The 18,674-nt window shown below is 35.5% G+C and overlaps 2 protein-coding genes across 2 annotated transcripts in view; one reads left to right on the top strand and one right to left on the bottom strand.

Annotated features, from left to right (window-relative positions):
* Positions 1-852: 852 nt before the first annotated feature.
* Positions 853-18,674, top strand: part of prom (prominin) — a 54,000-nt gene continuing 36,178 nt past the window's right edge. Inside the window, exons 1-2 of the mRNA XM_073076526.1 lie at positions 853-2,005; positions 2,211-2,266. Of these exons, the coding sequence (XP_072932627.1) occupies positions 994-2,005; positions 2,211-2,266 (1,068 nt within the window). The 5' untranslated portion in view covers positions 853-993. The remainder of the gene's footprint in view (positions 2,006-2,210; positions 2,267-18,674) is intronic.
* On the bottom strand, positions 8,333-14,018 carry LOC140744645 (protein takeout-like). Its single transcript, XM_073076263.1, has 5 exons — positions 13,846-14,018; positions 10,312-10,534; positions 9,624-9,748; positions 9,110-9,262; positions 8,333-8,619 (listed from the first exon to the last, which is right to left on the bottom strand). The coding sequence occupies exons 1-5, from the start codon at positions 13,913-13,915 to the stop codon at positions 8,471-8,473; spliced, it is 720 nt and encodes a 239-aa protein (XP_072932364.1). The 5' UTR covers positions 13,916-14,018; the 3' UTR covers positions 8,333-8,470.

Here is an 18,674-nt window from a genome sequence, read left to right as displayed (position 1 = left end):
CTTTGAAGTGTCGTTTCGAACTGAAACTTCGTACATGTATGTAATTTGAATAACATTCATTCAAATTTGTCGTGGTACTTACGGGACACCCTGTATATCTAATCTAGTACAATAAAAAAATATAGGAATAAAGTAGCACCTATGCAGTATCACTTATGAAGCACCTATGAAGTAAGATCCCTGCCACTAATGGACACCTGTAATAAATTTCTTATAGAACAGGAATCCTACCTAAAGTCCTTATATGTAAATAGCCGACATCCATGCCATTCTACTGAATAGTAAAATCTGCTTTACACTAGAAATAGACACCATACTGGTTCTACCACCATTCATCTTAGGGTATTGATCTTTCCATTTTTAATAAACTTTGTTCAACACAATTAATGTACAAATATGCATAAATACACATAATACGGTTGTAGATAGCATCTGGATATTTAACTTTGATTTAAGTCTTACAATAAAACCAATTAATTTCTACAACTGGCGATATAAAGTAATACACATTCTCAGATACTATATTTGGATATTTTTTTTTAGATTAGTATGTTACGTTTGTTACAGACAATATTAAAAAACATCATTTATCTGCAAATTAAACGAAACATATATTTAACTTTCTCACTTTATTATTAAGAAATAATTGTAATTTGAGTTTCAAAATACAAATTTAAAAGTTAAAAACGTTTAATTTGTTTATTTTAATCACACAGTATATCGATTACATTTACCTACTAGCGAGATTACGACTTAAAAATATGCTGTTATAAAAATATTATGCTATATTTTGTCATGAGCTGCTCTTTACATAATCCAGTAAGGGCAGAACGAAGTCGACGTGATACGATTGTGCAACGCCGTCGGGCAGACCTTTAAGTGCTAAATCCTCTATCCAATGTCCGCCTCCGGCTCAGTCCTTCATCGATACCGGGTAATAACATACGCCGCGAAAAAATAAATATGAAGTGAATATAGAACGAACGACAAGAAATGTCAGCGATTGCCCTAATTTTTGCAATTTCGCTGGCAAATCAAGTTACCGCGCAATCGAAAATAACCACATCTCCGGCGAATCTAACGACTGAGATAAAAACATTACCAGAAGCCTCCACAGAAACCGCCTTTGCCTTGCAAATCCCAAGAATCCGGACGGCAGCGGAAGAAACGCCCGCGGCCTCCGCCGGAAACAATCTTAATGTCGTTGGTCCCAGCGTGCCAAGTAACTCGTTTGATGTACAAGAAGAAAATTTCCAGGCAATCTCCACAGTTTATCCGATTGCAAAAGCGAAATCCAACGAGAAAAAATATTACGATGGAAACGGAGGTAACGTTCCGGTGCTTCAATCTGCCGATGGAAATGACGTAGCTAATAAAAAAACAATATCCGCAGAAAACCCTGAGAAAACCAGTAAGTTAACGGAACCTTCGAAATTAGTGTGGGATAACTGCTTGGAGACTATTTACAGAGATAATTATAACAGTCAACATAAACCACATAGTGACATGGAGAATGCCCATAACCTAGAAATACAGAATAGTAAAAGCAGTACCACAACAGTAAGTAAACGAGATTCCTTGAACACTAATAATAATTCTACTGCATTGAAAGCCTGGTTGGAGAAATATAATAATTTGAAAAAGGCCAAAGAAGACGAGATTAGTCGTCAAAAGCTGAATAATTTATTGTTTAAAAATACTTCCATTACTTCATTAAATGTGCCTGTCACTAATGTACCAATTGTACCTATAACGAGAGATATCCTTAAGGACTATATAGAACCTGTAAACATAAGTCTGGATGTCGTCGTAACAGAAAATAGCATTAAGGCGAGCAACGTTGAAGACTGGCTGAACGGAAAGGACAAAACTAAAATAAAATTTAGTAGCATGCCCCAGACACAAACCTATTTGATACCGAAGTTTAAGTTGGAAGAGGGATTTCATCCTTTCGGTTTTATGTCTGAGTTCTTTTACTTGATATATCCTTTTGATTTTCCTGTGGGTAAGTCAATTATTATACTATTTACACTTTTTAATAGTTATAAAAAATCATGTCGTTTTGAGATGTTATTTAAAACAACGTTTGCCATTTTTCACTAAGAATTAAAATAGGTTGTGTATATGGAATAAATTTAAAGTATACTAAATATAGAAGACCTATTTTAACTATGTACTTATTATATATTTATTAGTAAATTATTTCATAGGTCTGATCAAGGATATAGTATGGGGTGAATTTACATTTCCATACTCTTTCTTACAGGTATTATACAATACATTTTATATAATTTATTGCTAGTTTGCACGTTATCTAGCATAATTAGTTACATTTTCGATATGATTTATATTATATTCTTAATTCTGGCCAGAATCCCGATAATATTTACATGCTTCTTTTTAAATAAGCTTTCGTAGGCTAAAATAAGTTGCCATAAAAACTTCGACTAATGTCCCGATTGAAATATTTTAAATATCATACGAGTGAAATTAATATCCGTTATAATATTGATTTAATTATTTTTGATTTCATTGTATTACATATTAAAAAGTAATACATGTATCTATTCACCAACTGTACAAAAATATTGCATATTATTTTTGAAATAAGTAGATAACATCGTGTGAGACTTTTGTGTGAAATCTGCCAATGCACACAGGTCAGTGCAGGTCAATAGGTTAAGCCGAGATGAAATCGAGCCGTGATACAAACTTAATTTACGTATTTAAGTGTTTCCAACTATTCGACAGCTAACACCTACTACAGAAATAGTTTAGACGTGTCTTTACTATTTAGTGTTTTCATCTTTTCAATTTGAGACTTTTAATCAGAAATCAGGCTATTTGATTCCCCATTCTACATAGTTTTGTGACAAACGCATATATAGTGGAATTTGATAAAAATCCAAAATATTTATTTTATATTACGAATACTGGACAATCAGTGTTTTATTTACATTAAATTGTATGTATTTCTCAGTTAATTTTATAATGTAATATGATACCTTATAACAAAAAGTGGTCATTAAATAAACCACAGATAGTAGTCACTAACCCACTGATGTTCTTATATTTATGACAATTATTTTATAGAGCCCCAAACTCTATATACCCATCGGCTCTTAATTATGACAAGGCATAGTCTACGAAGTCCCAGTCTACGATAGTCCTAATTTCCTCAGATGCGAGAGCGCTGCACTACGTGACACGAATGCAGGTCAATGGGTTAAACTGACATGAAGTTTATAGAGATTCATTTAATTTTACATACTCGTAAGTTTTCCTTACGAGGTTTATTTACAGTATAACAGATTTAATCCTTAGAGTGAACATTATTATTATATCTGATTGTTTAAACGCACTATTTTTGAATATAATGTAACATGTCTATAGTTAATTGCTACAACCAAGATTTAATATAAATAAGTATACATCATAAACCCATTATCGTCCCACTGCTGGGTCGGCACGGGTCTCCTCTCAGAATGAGAAAGATTAGGCCATAGTCCACCGCGCTGGCCAAGTGCGTATTGGTAGTCTTCACATACCTTTCAGATTTTTTTTTTGATAAATCGCTCAGGTATGCAGGTTTCCTCATGATGTTTTCCTTCACAGTTTAAGCAAGTGATAATTAATTTCTAATACACACATAACTGAAAAATCAGAGGCGTGTGCCTGGAATTTGAACCTCGGACCCCTCGATCGAGAGGCCGAGTTTCTTAACCACTAGTCTATCACTGCCTATATAAATAATTACTGACCCATAACTTAAACTTAGTCGTGTGGCGCCGGCTGCGAGCCGTGTGGTGCCGGCTGCCAGCCGTGTGGTGCCGGCTGCCAGCCGTGTGGTGCCGGCTGCGAATAGCACCACTCCCTCTCTTCCCGTGGATGTCGTAAGAGTCGACTAAGGGACAAAAACCAGGAGATGGGCAGCAGCGTCTCTCTGTGAATTTACCACCATACTGCGGTCACCAACACGCACAGCCAAGCGCGGTGACTATGGCAAAAACCCCCTAATGGCAGCTGCAACAAAACCCCGGCCCCCAGTCCCCGGCAGCCCCGCTATTCCTGGCTACGGTAGCGGTCACGGTTACGGCGGGGCAGGGGGTGCTAAGAATCTCCGGCAGAGATCGGGCTACCATAAACGACGACTGCTGCACCTGGCAACATATAACACCAGGACTCTGAGGAACGATGAGAAGATATATGAGCTGGAAGAAGAGATAGGCAAGTTAAACTGGAGTATTATAGGCTTGTCTGAAGTCCGAAGACAGGGGGAGGACTCGACGATCCTAAAATCCGGTAACTTGCTCTATCACCGGGAGGGCGAACATCTGTCCCAAGGTGGTGTCGGGTTTATCGTCAACAAATCCCTCGTCAACAACATAGTGGAGATCAAGAGTGTGTCGCCAAGGGTAGCATACCTTATACTCAGAGTATCTAAAAGATACTTGTTGAAGGTCATACAGGTATATGCGCCGACATCGACACACTCCGACGACGAGGTTGAGGTTATGTATGAGGACATATCAAAAGCCATACATACCTCAAAATCGTACTTCACGGTTGTGATGGGGGACTTCAATGCAAAACTAGGTGTCCAATATGGCGATGAGTCGAAGGTGGGGCCTTTCGGATTTGGTCATCGGAACCATCGAGGCCACTTGCTGGCTAACTTTTTGGAAAAGGAAGGATTCTATATGATGAACTCCTTTTTCAAGAAGAAGCCCCAGAGGAAGTGGACCTGGATGAGTCCCGATGGTACTACCAAAAACGAGATTGACTTCATATTGGCGGACAAACGGCATATATTTAACGATGTCTCTGTGATCAATAGGCTTAAAACCGGAAGCGATCACCGGATGGTTAGAGGCACGTTAAATATCCAAGTCAAGCTGGAACGGTCCCGCCTTATGAAGTCGATACTTCGTCCAACACCTTGCCAGGTCCAGGGCTCTGAAGACTTTCGACTCGAGCTCGATAATCGTCTGCGATGCCTAGAACGTTGCGTAGATGTTGACGATATTAACACCAAGTTGGTAGAAACTGTCCGTGAGGTGGGGTCGAAGTATTACCAGACCGCCTCCAAAAGAACAACTCAAAGGCTCTCAGCCCATACACTCGGACTTATGGCAGAGCGGCGGGCAATGTGTGTGCAGTCTCCGGCTTCACTGTCTAAGTACAGGCGGCTCAACGCACAGATCTTTAATAGAATGCGACACGACTTGCGCCTCTCTAATGCTATTCGCATTAAAGAGTGCATTGAGCGGAATAAAGGCTCCAAAGTCTTCGCAAGGGATCTGCGGGTTGGGCAAAGCTTGCTGACGCAGCTGAGGACGGATGCCGGCACCACAGTTGCCACGAGGCCTGAAGTTCTGAGAGAAATTGAGAAGTTCTACGGACAGTTATATACCACTTCGCGTGCGCCTCTACGACCTGTCTTTGACAAGCGAGCCACGCTAACCCGGCACTATACCGAAGATATCCCGGACGTCAGCCTTTACGAGATAAGAATGGCCCTCAAACAGCTCAAAAACAACCGAGCCCCTGGCGAAGACGGAATAACAACGGAACTGCTAAAAGCAGGTGGCAAACCGATTTTAATAGCACTCCAACAGCTATTCGATTCCGTCATTAGCCAGGGTATAGCAAAAGCGTGGAGCAAAAGCGTGGTGGTACTGTTCTTCAAAAAAGGCGATACGTCTTTGTTGAAGAACTACAGGCCCATTGCGCTTTTGAGCCATGTCTACAAAGTGTTCTCGAGGGTCATCTACAATCGAATAGCTCGCAGGCTCGACGACTTCCAGCCTCCCGAACAAGCCGGCTTTCGAAAAGGCTTTAGCACCATGGACCACATACACACGCTGCGGCAGGTGGTACAGAAGTCCGAGGAGTACAACCTGCCGTTGTGCGTGGCTTATGTGGACTATGAGAAAGCCTTCGATTCTATCGAGACGTGGGCGGTATTGGAGTCACTCCAGAGGTGCCAGATCGACTATCGATACATCGAAGTGTTGAAGTGTATGTATAAGGCAGCCTCAATGACGATCCGATTACACGACAGAAGTACGGACCCCATCCAAGTGCAGCGAGGTGTGAGACAGGGTGACGTATTGTCTCCAAAACTGTTTACCGCTGCACTGGAGGACGTGTTCAAACTGATGGAGTGGAAAGGATTCGGCATCAACATCGATGGCGAATACATCACTCACCTTCGATTCGCAGACGATACCGTCATCATGGCGGAGTCGCTGGAGGACCTCAATACCATGCTCAATGACCTCTGTGACGCCTCTCAACGAGTAGGTCTTAAGATGAACATGGACAAGACGAAGATCATGTCTAACGTCCATGTCACACCCATGCCGGTCGTTGTAGATGGCGTCACACTCGAAGTTGTTGACGAATACGTTTACCTGGGACAGATAATCCAGATGGGTAAGTCCAACTTTGAGAAAGAGGTCACTCGTAGAATCCGACTCGGTTGGGCAGCGTTCGGGAAATTGCGTGACATCTTCTCATCCAAGATACCTCAGAGCCTGAAGTCGAAGATGTTCGAGCAGTGTGTGTTGCCAGTGATGACGTACGGTGCCGAGACGTGGTCTTTCACTGTGGGCCTAATACGAAGACTCAAATTTCGCTCAGCGAGCTATGGAGAGAGCTATGCTCGGTATTTCCCTACGCGACAGAATTCGTAACGAGGAAATCCGTAGGCGAACGAAAGTTACCGACATAGCTCTCAAAATAAGCAAGCTGAAGTGGCAATGGGCTGGCCACATAGTTCGCAGGACCGATAACCGGTGGGGTCGGAAGGTCCTCGAATGGAGACCACGTCTCGGCAAAAGGAGTACAGGACGCCCCCCGACCAGGTGGACTGACGACCTGAAGCGGACGGCGGGTAACCGCTGGATGCAGACGGCCCAAGACCGGTCGGAGTGGCGCAGACTAGGGGAGGCCTATGTCCAGCAGTGGACCAGTAAAGGCTGATGGATGGATGGATGGAACTTAAACTTCTTCTATTCAGCATTTTCTATTTAGTTCATGGCACTATTATATGGTTCTATTGTGCACTTAATTGTGAGTATAAATATTTTTATAAAGATTACAAGCAAGTTATGGTTACACATGATATACCGTGGTAATGGCAAGCTAATTATCTCATGAACTCTGCAGCCGACCTCAAATAGGATGCGCCTCAACCTTACACGATTATGTTATTATGTGTAGTTACATGAATAATTCCCTTATGATAGTTGGATTACTGCATACTTTTTATAATATTAAAGTGGCAAATGAACCTATGGTAAGTTGTCATCATGGGCGTCTATAACCCACTTTACATACGACAGTCAAAATAAATATAGTTCGAAAAACTAAAAAACACGCTTTTATGATAAAATCAACTAAAAAGTAGAAAATAATTTTCAATCTAGGAATCAATTAAGAAACGTTAAATAGTGTTGTGGAAAAAGCGTTTTCGAAAAGCGCGATTTTTACCGCACTAAAACCCCCTCGGTGGCCGTCCTCGGCGCTACGTAGAGGACTCCGGGATCTCCAACGGAACGCAACCGGAGTCCACTTGGCGCGTCGTCCCGTTGGACTCCGCTCAGGTGAGCTTGTCGCTCACCACACCATCTGATGTTCACGACGGTATGCGACAACACATACCGCCGTCCATCCCGGGGTTGCTGGCCGGGCGGTTCGAGCTCCCACTCCTGCCATCCGCAACCTTCGAAGCCCCTTGTAGTCGTATCTTACGACAGGCAGGGTATACCGTAGCCCTATTCTGGTCCCGTAACTACAGGGACAAGCAGATGGGTAACCTAAAAAGAATATCACGAAGCAAAATACAAAATTAAACGACTAGTTCCCTCTTTCAAGATTTTCAACAGATACCTATTGATTTAAAATATAAACGTACTAACAGATCTTTCACCAATAAAAACAGTTTTCTTGAAACGAAAGATACATTTCAAAAACGAAGCGTGCAATCAGTTCTATTTAATGTCAAAGTATTTTATCTTCATTTTTATAGCCTCGCTACAATTTCTAGTCTCTTGTGGGTTTATAACTGCGAGGATTAAGATAAAGTAAAGTTACGAGGATGATATAAGAGAAAATTTATAAGAAATGATTTTAAGTCTCTTTAAAAGTACATTTAAATAAGTTTTAAAAACCATAAATCAAAATAACACTTCCAATTTCATTTAAGTCGAAACTGTTGAATAATGTGATCCATAGAAATTATCAATGAAACATATTAATTGCTTTAATATGAAACTAAAAAGTTCATTTGAAACCTTAAGAGAAATGTATAAATAAAACCATGTAGTTAAATACTTTATAAACAAAAATTTTATTACACAAACTAAGATAAATATTTTTTTTGGATTAAACAGATTTAAAAAAATATCATTAAAAATAAAAATATTATAGTCCTCTTAATACAATTTAGATATATGACATAAAACTAAGCTATAAGTTCATTTTTAGGGATCTTTTTGAAGAATTTTTTGACGACATTCAGCGTTAACTTAAGCGCTTCGTTGACCATTGGTTTTCCGAATTCATCAACAACCTGCTCCCAATTCTCGTTCAAGAAAGTCAAGATGGTTTGACCTAAAATAACAGAATAGAATTTCTTTAAGTCGAAATTTTATGCCTTCGAGATACGAAGCTAAATATATACAGACGCATGAAGTTATATTTATTACACCTTCTTTATTTAAATTACTAATTTCAACTGCATTTTTTATAATATACGAGTAGTAGGCGAGCATGCAGTCCACCTGCCGCCATTTATAATCAACCCCAGATAGGATTAGATATTCCTACCTGAGGTCGGCCACAGATGCGCCGCTACCCCTGAGGACTAAGCTGGAACGCCTCGGAACAGTATGTCTCCCTTACCACGCCCTTCAAAACAGAACACAGCAGCGCTTAACAGTGCTGTCTTGAGGCAGAAATAGGTGTTGCCGCCGGAGTCGAACCACAAAGGGTTCTACCACCTTTAGTTTTGGTAGTATTTTAGTAGGAATTTGTTTGCATCACCCTTAGTACGAATCAATGATCGCTCCGTCATGCATCAGTAATTAAAATCGGTACTTACTCAATTCAGGGTTTCCTTTGAACAAGTTAGTAAATACAAATGATACTTTGTCGCCAAAACGCGAAGTCCATTTTATGTTTTTAATTTCATGGTATGTCACGCCTTGGCGGACCTTGTCTTCGAAAAATAATTTAGTGTTCACGATCATGCTTTCTGTTAAAAAGGAATAATATTTTATTAAGTAATTTAGAAAAACCAGAACAAGTAAATAACGTAAAGGTCGAACTTCATGTAGGTAAGTCAAACCTAAAAACTGTACTAAACGGAAAAATACTAATGAATTTGCAGCTTTTTCGTTCTGATCAGACTAAAATAGTTTGAAATTTCAGTTACCTATATAACATTATTATTAAATATAATTGTAAATCATAAATTAATTTTAAAACTAATGGCACAGATTTAAACTTTATAAGCTTGTTAAAACAAATGATTAAATATTGATTAAAATTGACATTGATCAAATAAAAAACTCAACTTTAAATTTGTAAATTAATTGTAAGTGCAATGAACTTACTAATTTTGATTTTTGCATCGCCATCTCCATCGATAGTGAAAAGCAGAATTTTTCCTCTTGCCTTGTATTTCCCTTTAACTACTAACTCACAATTTACTGTAAGGTCTGCCGTATAGTCTTCGTACCTTAAAAATAAGAACAGTGTTAGCAATAATAACAGGAGTATAGCCTAGTGGTTGAAAGTCAATCTTTCCGTCGGGGCGCCGAGGTTCTACCTCAGGCACACTTCAATCTGTTTTTTTTTTCAAATGTGCGAATCGGATATAAGTTACCGCTTGCTTTAATAGTAAAGGCAAAAATCTAGCGGAAATCTACATGCCCGGGAGTTTAAAAAAAGTTTTTAAGAGTGTGTGAAGTGTATATATGTACTTGGCCAGCGCGATAGACTATAGCCTAACTCATCTCATTCACTGGAGACAATAATGGGTTGACGACGAAGCAATACGAGGAATAATAAGTGTTGGTCTTATATAAAAACTTCTTATATTATGTACACATAGTAATGTAAAACGGCTAGCAAAATCTTCATAAAATTGCAAATAAACGGAGTAGCGAAATTAAAATAATTTAGGGAAAAAATTGGCGATTAAAAATTGGAAATTTGGAGTCATTGACAAATAAATGGGGTACACATTAAATAGAAAGCTATAAAACGTTGTAAAAGGGAAGAAACTAAGTAAAAACTTACTTTACAGAATCCACGATACACTTCCGTACACCAGTAATATTTCCATTGAAGAATTCGATTTTCAAGTCACCAGGCAGGTCAAGTTTCAAATAATCTACTTGTAAAGGGTCTGTTGCGATTAACCCTAAGTTTGGAACGCCCTTGACGAAATGCGGGATGGTCTTTTGAATGTTATCCTTCAGGCAATCCGATTTTAAACCAGGGCAGATGTGTATGTAATCGGCTGAAAAAAAAACATAATTATAATTGATTTTTGTGTTAAACCTTTTATTTCAACCTTACTAATATTTGGTAACATGATTTCTTCAAGTATTTTGTACAAAAAACATATATAGATTATGATTATAATACTTTTAAATCTGAAGTGATGATTTCTTCGAATTTAGACGTATGAAAATTAAGACCACTACATTAAATAAATTGATATGCCAAAGCTTTTAAAAATCTAATTTTATAATACTTAAAAAAAAGTGAAAAACAAATAATATATTAAAATGTAGTTCAGCCAGTATTTTTAGTTCTTTCGATTTTACTACTCGCCTAGCTCGGCTAGCTCGGCATCATAATTATACATAATTATATTATATTTCTTCCTCAATAATATCCACCATTATAAAGTTATTACGCGAGACAAATTAATTATTCTAAATTTATATGAGCAAATATTTCGCTATACAACGCTACTCCGAGCTGTAACATTTTAATGATGTAAGTTTTGTACAGAGGCCATTAGGCATACGTTACTCGTATTGAATAATAGGGCATTACAGGGTTACGTTATATGAGAAAGGCAGTAAATGTAGATCAAGATAAGTTTAATTTTACGAAGATTTTTTTAATTATAAGTATAGGAGTAGCTGACGAGCATGCAGTCTTCCTGATGGTAAGTGGCTACTGCTGCCCATGGACATCTGTAATCAACCCCAGATAGGATTAGATATTCGTACCTGAGGTCGGCCACAGATGCACCGCTACCCCTAAGGACTAAGCTGGAACGCCCCGAAAAAGTATGTCTCCGAAGATGTCGTATTATTACATATATTATACGTACAGAATTTAAATCAACCGAATATAAATATTTGTATGCCACTATGTTTATTTTATGCGAGCCCGACTCACACTTAGCCGATTTTTTTATCTTATTTCAAGTTCGGCACAAGTATTTAAATATTCATAAACACAGTTATATAACACAGAAAAAACAAAAAATGGCACGTCTCTTGAAACCCATTATTTTATTTTCTTTGGTCAAATGCGGTAATAATATATATTCTGTAAAAAACATCCGGTATAACTGTATGCTTTAAAAATACACCCTTATCGTAATAACGGACGTACGATACATATAATTTAGATGTCATTAACCGGACTACATTTTTTACTTTAAACAAAACAATTAAATAGTACACATTTTTTTTTTGGTTCCGGTCACATGTTCTGTAATTTTTACAACAAATTAATTGCTGCAACTTTTTGTAAGTTACCTACAAAATTGTTTAAGGAAATAACTGTTGCCATTAACAGGTTTACTTCATTAGACCTTTTTTAAAACATGTTTCACTATACAGTCCTACCGATCTATATATTGTCACATTGTATTATTTTTTATTGAGGCTTGATATTAAACTTTCTAGTACAGAAGAGTAAAATAAGTACATATATAAACAAACAATGAAACGTGTTTATAGATTTAAAATACCCATAATCATATATACTTTTCGTGTATGCTTTTCATAAACGTTCTGGTAAAATCAATAAATGCTTATATAAAAATTGATTTATTTTAAAAAAATATATATTATTATGATGATGTTTTTAAAAAACTATATTATAACATAAAAACCATATATGTTATTAACAATTATCGTCAAGACTAATCATTATTGTAACGTTAATCACAACAATATCTTTAGTTAAAATTTCAATTTATATTTTTTATAACGTAACCTAGCGATAAGGCTACTTGATAGAAAGGAGTCACCATTGCCTACAGACCACCACAACTCTCTGGTGTATCCAGGAGCATCGCCAGTTTTAAAGATTTTTTGAAGAAACCCATACCATATTTATAGTACGAGTATAGGTAAAGAAAGACTAAATATTTTACAGTAATATAACGTTAAACGACGTTTAAATGCAAATGTATCATTGATGTGAATTTTCATTTTCTACACAATAAACACTCAAAGTATATTTAAAGAAAAATATAATTTATTAATTAAATTGAAATTTATTTTGTACTTGGCCTTGAATTCAAGTAATTATGACAAATCAAAGAGGTAGTACTCAAGTAATTTTGATAATCATGGCGCGTGTAAATGAAAGTTAACCTTCACGGTTTGCAAAAAAGAATAAAAATATATTTTATCGCCCATTATAACCAATAATTAGAAGATAGAATAGTGATTGGAACTCGACCTCCGAATCTGGGGTCCAAGGTTCGAACCCCAGGCACTCCTGATTTTTAAAATTTAAGTGCGTATTAGAAATTAATTATCACTTCCTATAACGATGAAAAAAAAACATGGTGAGGTAACCTATAGACCTGTGACCAAAGTTCTTAAAAACTAATCAAGTTCTCAAATTCTACCAAGTCGTACTTGGCCAGCGTGGTGGAAAGAAGACCCATGGACAGCAGTGGAACAGTAATAGGTTGACAAAGACTGCTGTATGCATCCCCATCTATCCGCTCGACTCTCCTTTTTGGATAAGAATGGACTTTACAATTCTTTATTAACATTATTAAGAAGTATCATGTTTATATGCACATATACTGACAAACTTTTCAAGTTTAAAAAAAACACAATGACAAAAACTTTATCAAATATAATATAATTTTGTCATAATTTTGCACTCATCATAATTCTACCGTTTAAATTAATTAAATAAACATTTTCTAATTAACTTTATTACTAATCAGTAAGCAGTCGCTTAACCCTGCTAAAAGCCACTTCATTTTACATCCCAAAATAAACCTTAGCACCAACTTTAAAAGTTAATAATATTTTAAATGCAAGAATGTCTTTTAAACGTTAATGGATAACACAAGAAATATTTATATTTTGTTACTCAATATTATTAACAATATTAATGGAGTATCAATGTTTATTAATGGTAACCGGATAACAATACTCTGTGTTTTTGACTGTGGACTAATATTTCTTGATTTTAAAGAAGATCTCCACCCAGCAGTGATTCGACACGTCACGTGTATATTTTGATTACTTGTTAATATTTTACAATATAAACTTTCGATTTGTTTCAAATTACAAAATAAAACTTTCAAATAAATGACAATACAATTATTAAAAATAAATATATAATATTTTTAATATTTATTTTATTTATTACTAGCACTACAGTTGACTACACTCATACCTTATCTTAGTTTTAAATAGTTATTTATTTAAATAGCACAGAATATATTTAACAAAACACTACTTTCTACAATTAAATTTTGTAACAATTTGATTAAAATTTCATCCTAAAAATAAAGAACTATCATCAGATATAAATAAAAAATGTTTAACTCACGTGCAACTTTTGCTGATAGTCTACAAAAAGTAGATATAAACACAGTTAAAATTATTATTTTGTAAGACATTTTTAAATAAATTATATCACGAATAAAAAATATTAAATTAAATATAGGACGATCTAATCCTACGGCCGCGTATGCTAAACTAAATGAATTAAGTGTGTTAAGTGTTGGCCGAAGTCCCTTTTAACTACCGGCGAAATCAGAAGTTTTATTTTTTCAACGAAGATTTGAGTTTTTACACAGATTGTACGAAAAATGTAGATAGCACGCACGCACGTAGAGAATTAACCAAACAACACTTGTTTAGAATAAGGTGCTTTAAGAAGTGCTTTAAGATTAAGGCTACAGTATACCCTGTATGTCGTAAGAGGCGACTAAAAGGGGGCTTCCAGGATTGCGGGCGACAAGATTGGGAGGTCGAGCCGTCCGGCAAGCAAGCCCGGGAAGGACGGCGGTGTGTGTGGTCGAATACCGTCGTAAATAACAGACGGTGTGGCGAGTCCTGAACCTCACCTAGGCGGAGCCCGAAGGGGCAACGCGTTCAGAGAACTCCGGTTGCGTTCCGTTGGAGATCCCGGAGTCCTCTTGGCATCGCCGAGGACGGCCACCGGGGGGGTTTACTGCGGCAAGAATCCCACATAACCCTGTGTCGCTCCCACGGCACCGGGTACCTTTTGAAGGTTTCCCCCTCGATAACAAATAAAAGGTGCTTTACATATATCTTTTCTCTTTAGGTACTATATTTGATGCAATAAATAAAATATATTAAGTACAACCACTGTGCTTTAAATATATTAGGTATATTGTTTTACACAGAAATTAATTTAACAAGACGATTCGAATTCATTTAGATTATTTTATATATTTACTAGATTTCAATACCTAAATAATTTATCAGAGGTTGCTATTTCAAAAGTTGTGAAACAAGTATTTCCTTATTCCTTACCATACAGTTAAATAGTTATATTGCTTATTTTAATTAAATGTTTGCTTCAAACAAAATTACCTATATTACCCATATTTTACCCTTTTAGGGGTGGAATATTAAAAAATCCTTCCTTTAAAATCTTTATCCAACTTTCATGTTTCTAGCATCAGTAATTTAGTACCTGGGTTGATAAAACTCAGTCACTCTATTAGGACATAGTATTAAGCATTTTTATCGCTATGATTCCTTCGCTTTTACTTTTGGTCGCTCCATCTGATTTATTTTTTAGCATCTGTGAATATCCATATGTATAGAGGTCGATTTGAGACTTTGTTTTACTCTATTATTCATTAAGTAAATTAACATGTTATATGCAAAAGATAATCAACCTTCTACAAAGTTTGAGGTCAATTATCATGTTCAAGTGTTTACAAAAAAGTGTTATCGATGGAACATTAGCAATAAGGGTAAGTATGTATGTATAAATATATTTATTTACTAATTTCTTCTTCTATTTATTGAAATAAAGACGAATCATTGAACGTTACCATCTAAAGATACATCTACGTCTTATACAGGGTGTCCCGTAAGTACCATGACAAACTTGGGGAGAACATAGGTGAGGGTCTGACCTCTCTGCGAAAAAAAAATGACCTTAGTAAAAGTGTCACCGTTTTTGCGCTATCAATTGTTTTAATTTTTTTGAGAAATTCAGCCCTCTTCATCTTCTCTCGTTAACTGCGTGTACAAATTTGGTGATGCAGTGTTTATTTTTTCTGTTAAATACTATCAGATAGTTGGTATATCATATTGAAATGTAAATTGGTTAAAGATGTAAAGTAACCATGAAAAATATAGGGCTATTTTTAGATTTTAATTTTTTTTACTACTTTTTCCTCAACTTTGTACTGGACTATAAGTGTACATTGCGCAAAAAAATATGTCCACCAATGCCCGTGAGAAAACAACTAGTGGGATAACATTATTAGAACCTATTTGCTCCTAGTTCTTATCATTGTTTGTAGTCGTTATTCCTTGTCGGAGACCTATGAGTTTGAAAACATCCGGTAAAAGTTGGCCACCAAATTACTTAGGTACTGTACTAATTCACGTTGCAAAACCCGGTAATCAATGGGTTTACGACTGTATTAGACTTTAAAAACATTATTAAGGACATAATATATAGAGAAATAAGTCATTAAGTGCAATAAAAATAAAATCATAATAATATAATTAATATGCAATGTATTCTGGAAACTTTTAAAATGATCGTTTTTGTTTGTTTAATTTAAATTTCATAGTAACACATGAGATCGTATCCGCATGATTTAACATTTTAAACCCATTAATTTATACGAGGTTCCATTTAAATTGATAAATATGTCTTAGATACACTAAGTTTGTATGCATTTGAATATTTATACTCAAGCTTCTCTAGATATTACTAACTTACATAGTTTTTATATATTCCTGGATGTAAATATATTTTTCACTTGGTATATCACTGTAAGATCATTTATTTCTGTCGTATGCGTATTCAAATCAATGAAATTCAGTATCTTTAAGTAGTATGTGGTATAAACAGACTTACAAATTATAAGAAATGTTTTATGTTTGGTATTGTATAAAATAAACATTTATATGAAATATTACTTGTTATTATGTGTCTGATAATGTCGGTTACTTCAAATGATTCATAATTATTCCTTGAAATCTTTTTAAGATTCACATTTTTTTTTTATTTACGTTATGTACCGCAATAAAGATGGCAATAAAGATTATGTACCGCACATAATCTTTATTGCCATTCAGTCCCAAGCATGGTCTAAAATTTAATCCGATCTTATTTTAGTATTTTAAGCGTAGCTGTGCATATGATAAAACCTAAAAGTATCGAAATGATATCACTAGCTGTTACTATAATATTATTATTTAGCTATTTTTAGATAGTACCTACGTTTCCAGCGTTAGATTTACTAAACGTTACATTACGTTTTCTTAAATAAATTGGTCATGAAAGTAAGTTTGCTTTAGGTAAGCTTAAACAGCCCTTTTCGTAGTATAAAGACGTTATTGAAGATACAAGAAATCAAGAATACATTTATGAATAAAATGCTGTGATATTAAAAAACTAATTGTTCTGGTATACTAACAGAAGCACATTAACACAAGCTCAACTTATGTAAGCACATTTCTATACTGTACCCTTCGTACGAGTTTTTACAAAAATGACTGTTTTGGTATTTGTTCACATATTTGCCATACATTTCCAATTTAAGTATTTTTTGCAAAACGGTAAAAACTTATACTAAGGGTACAGGTCATAAATTAACTTCAAAGGATATTACGCAATTTATTCAGATTTATAAAAACAAGAATGTTATGTAATACGTCATTTATTCGTCCGTGTGTATGATTTAAGTTATTAAAATAATACTGCGTTTAGGCGATGACTAATGTAACTTTCAGTAAGAAAAATGAGCGCTTCAGTAAATGAAAAAGCGGCCACGTGCGTGGCGGACATGCGTGATAGGTTCCGTAGTCTGACCGAACTTTCAACTATAAGTAGTAATGTATTATGTTTCTCAAAACTATTGGGTAATGTAGTTATTATTATTTTTAATATATACTTCAAAACGATGTCTAGTTTAGCGACAATGGCTATGACGAATAAAATGGCTATGACGGCTATATCAACAGGAAAAGTTTAGACTGGATGAAGTTATAAGATTATCGTTGTGGTCATTTTTTACGCAACGCTAAAAATGAGAGCATTCAGACAATTACCATAATAAATTGGAAAATGCAATTCTGGAAAATATTGCATGTCGTCCATTACATTAATTTCTTGTTAGCTTAAACTCAAAAATAAGCAGCATATGATGGTGGAACTCCACGCAGATGAAATCGAGCCGTGATACAAACTTAATTTACGTATTTAAGTGTTTCCAACTATTCGCCAGCTAACACCTACTACAGAGATAGTTTTGACGTGTCTTTATGATTTGGTGTTTTCATCTTTTCAATTTGAGACTTAATCAGAAATCAGGCTATTTTGATTCCTCATTCTAGTTTTGTAACAAACGTATACAGGGTGATATTTTCAAATAGGCCTTCAGGGCTAAATCTCTAAATTTTGATAAAAACTAAAACTGCATCATTAGTTTTTTAAAAAATCTTTTTCGCTAGCCGGGAATCGAACGAGTTCATTTTGAAAAAATAAACACCCTCTATATTATTCCACTATCTGATAGTGTTGCTTATAAGGATCAAATTCTGGAGAGTAATGTTATGTGACAAATTAAAGGAAACTGTTTTTTTTAAAGAAAACCATATTTTTTCATACATTGGCATACTAAGCCTTAAGGATTATACATAACATATGACTTTTGTACAATCCTTAAGAACTATATATAAGTCATATTCTTCGATGTTATGACCATGACATACGGCTTAGTACGAGAACGTAACAGGTTGGCAACTAAGTTCCCGCCGTTTCTAGGATTTATTTTTTAATAAAAACAGGTAACTGATTAATTAGTAAACTCTTATTGTTTGTTGTTTACAACTTCGTTTCAACGTTAAATATGATTTTCTATATCTCTTTATTTAGTAATCACTCGGTTTTGACTCGAAAAAGTCATTCTCGCATATTGTCAACTTTACATCTGTACTAAACGAAGTTCCGCGCATAGTAAGTTGAAAATCTATCTATGTAATGGTCGTAAAAATAACTTTAACTAAGTTGAAAATAAATATATAAATTCTTGGAGAACTAAACTTCAGCTTTCGAATGATTTGAAAATTAGGTCACAAAAATTTGTTGATACGCGAAATGTATAAATTAATGAATGGCAGGAACTTAATTGCCAAATTAATATGGAAAATATGGAA

The sequence above is a fragment of the Epargyreus clarus genome, unplaced genomic scaffold (assembly GCF_041222505.1).
Source record: "Epargyreus clarus isolate Ecla_fem2 unplaced genomic scaffold, WU_Ecla_fem_2.2 ptg000009l, whole genome shotgun sequence".
In the NCBI taxonomy this organism is placed as follows: domain Eukaryota; kingdom Metazoa; phylum Arthropoda; class Insecta; order Lepidoptera; family Hesperiidae; genus Epargyreus; species Epargyreus clarus.
The sequence above is the reverse complement of the archived record's forward strand: the minus strand, read 5'-3'. Positions and strand labels throughout refer to the sequence as shown.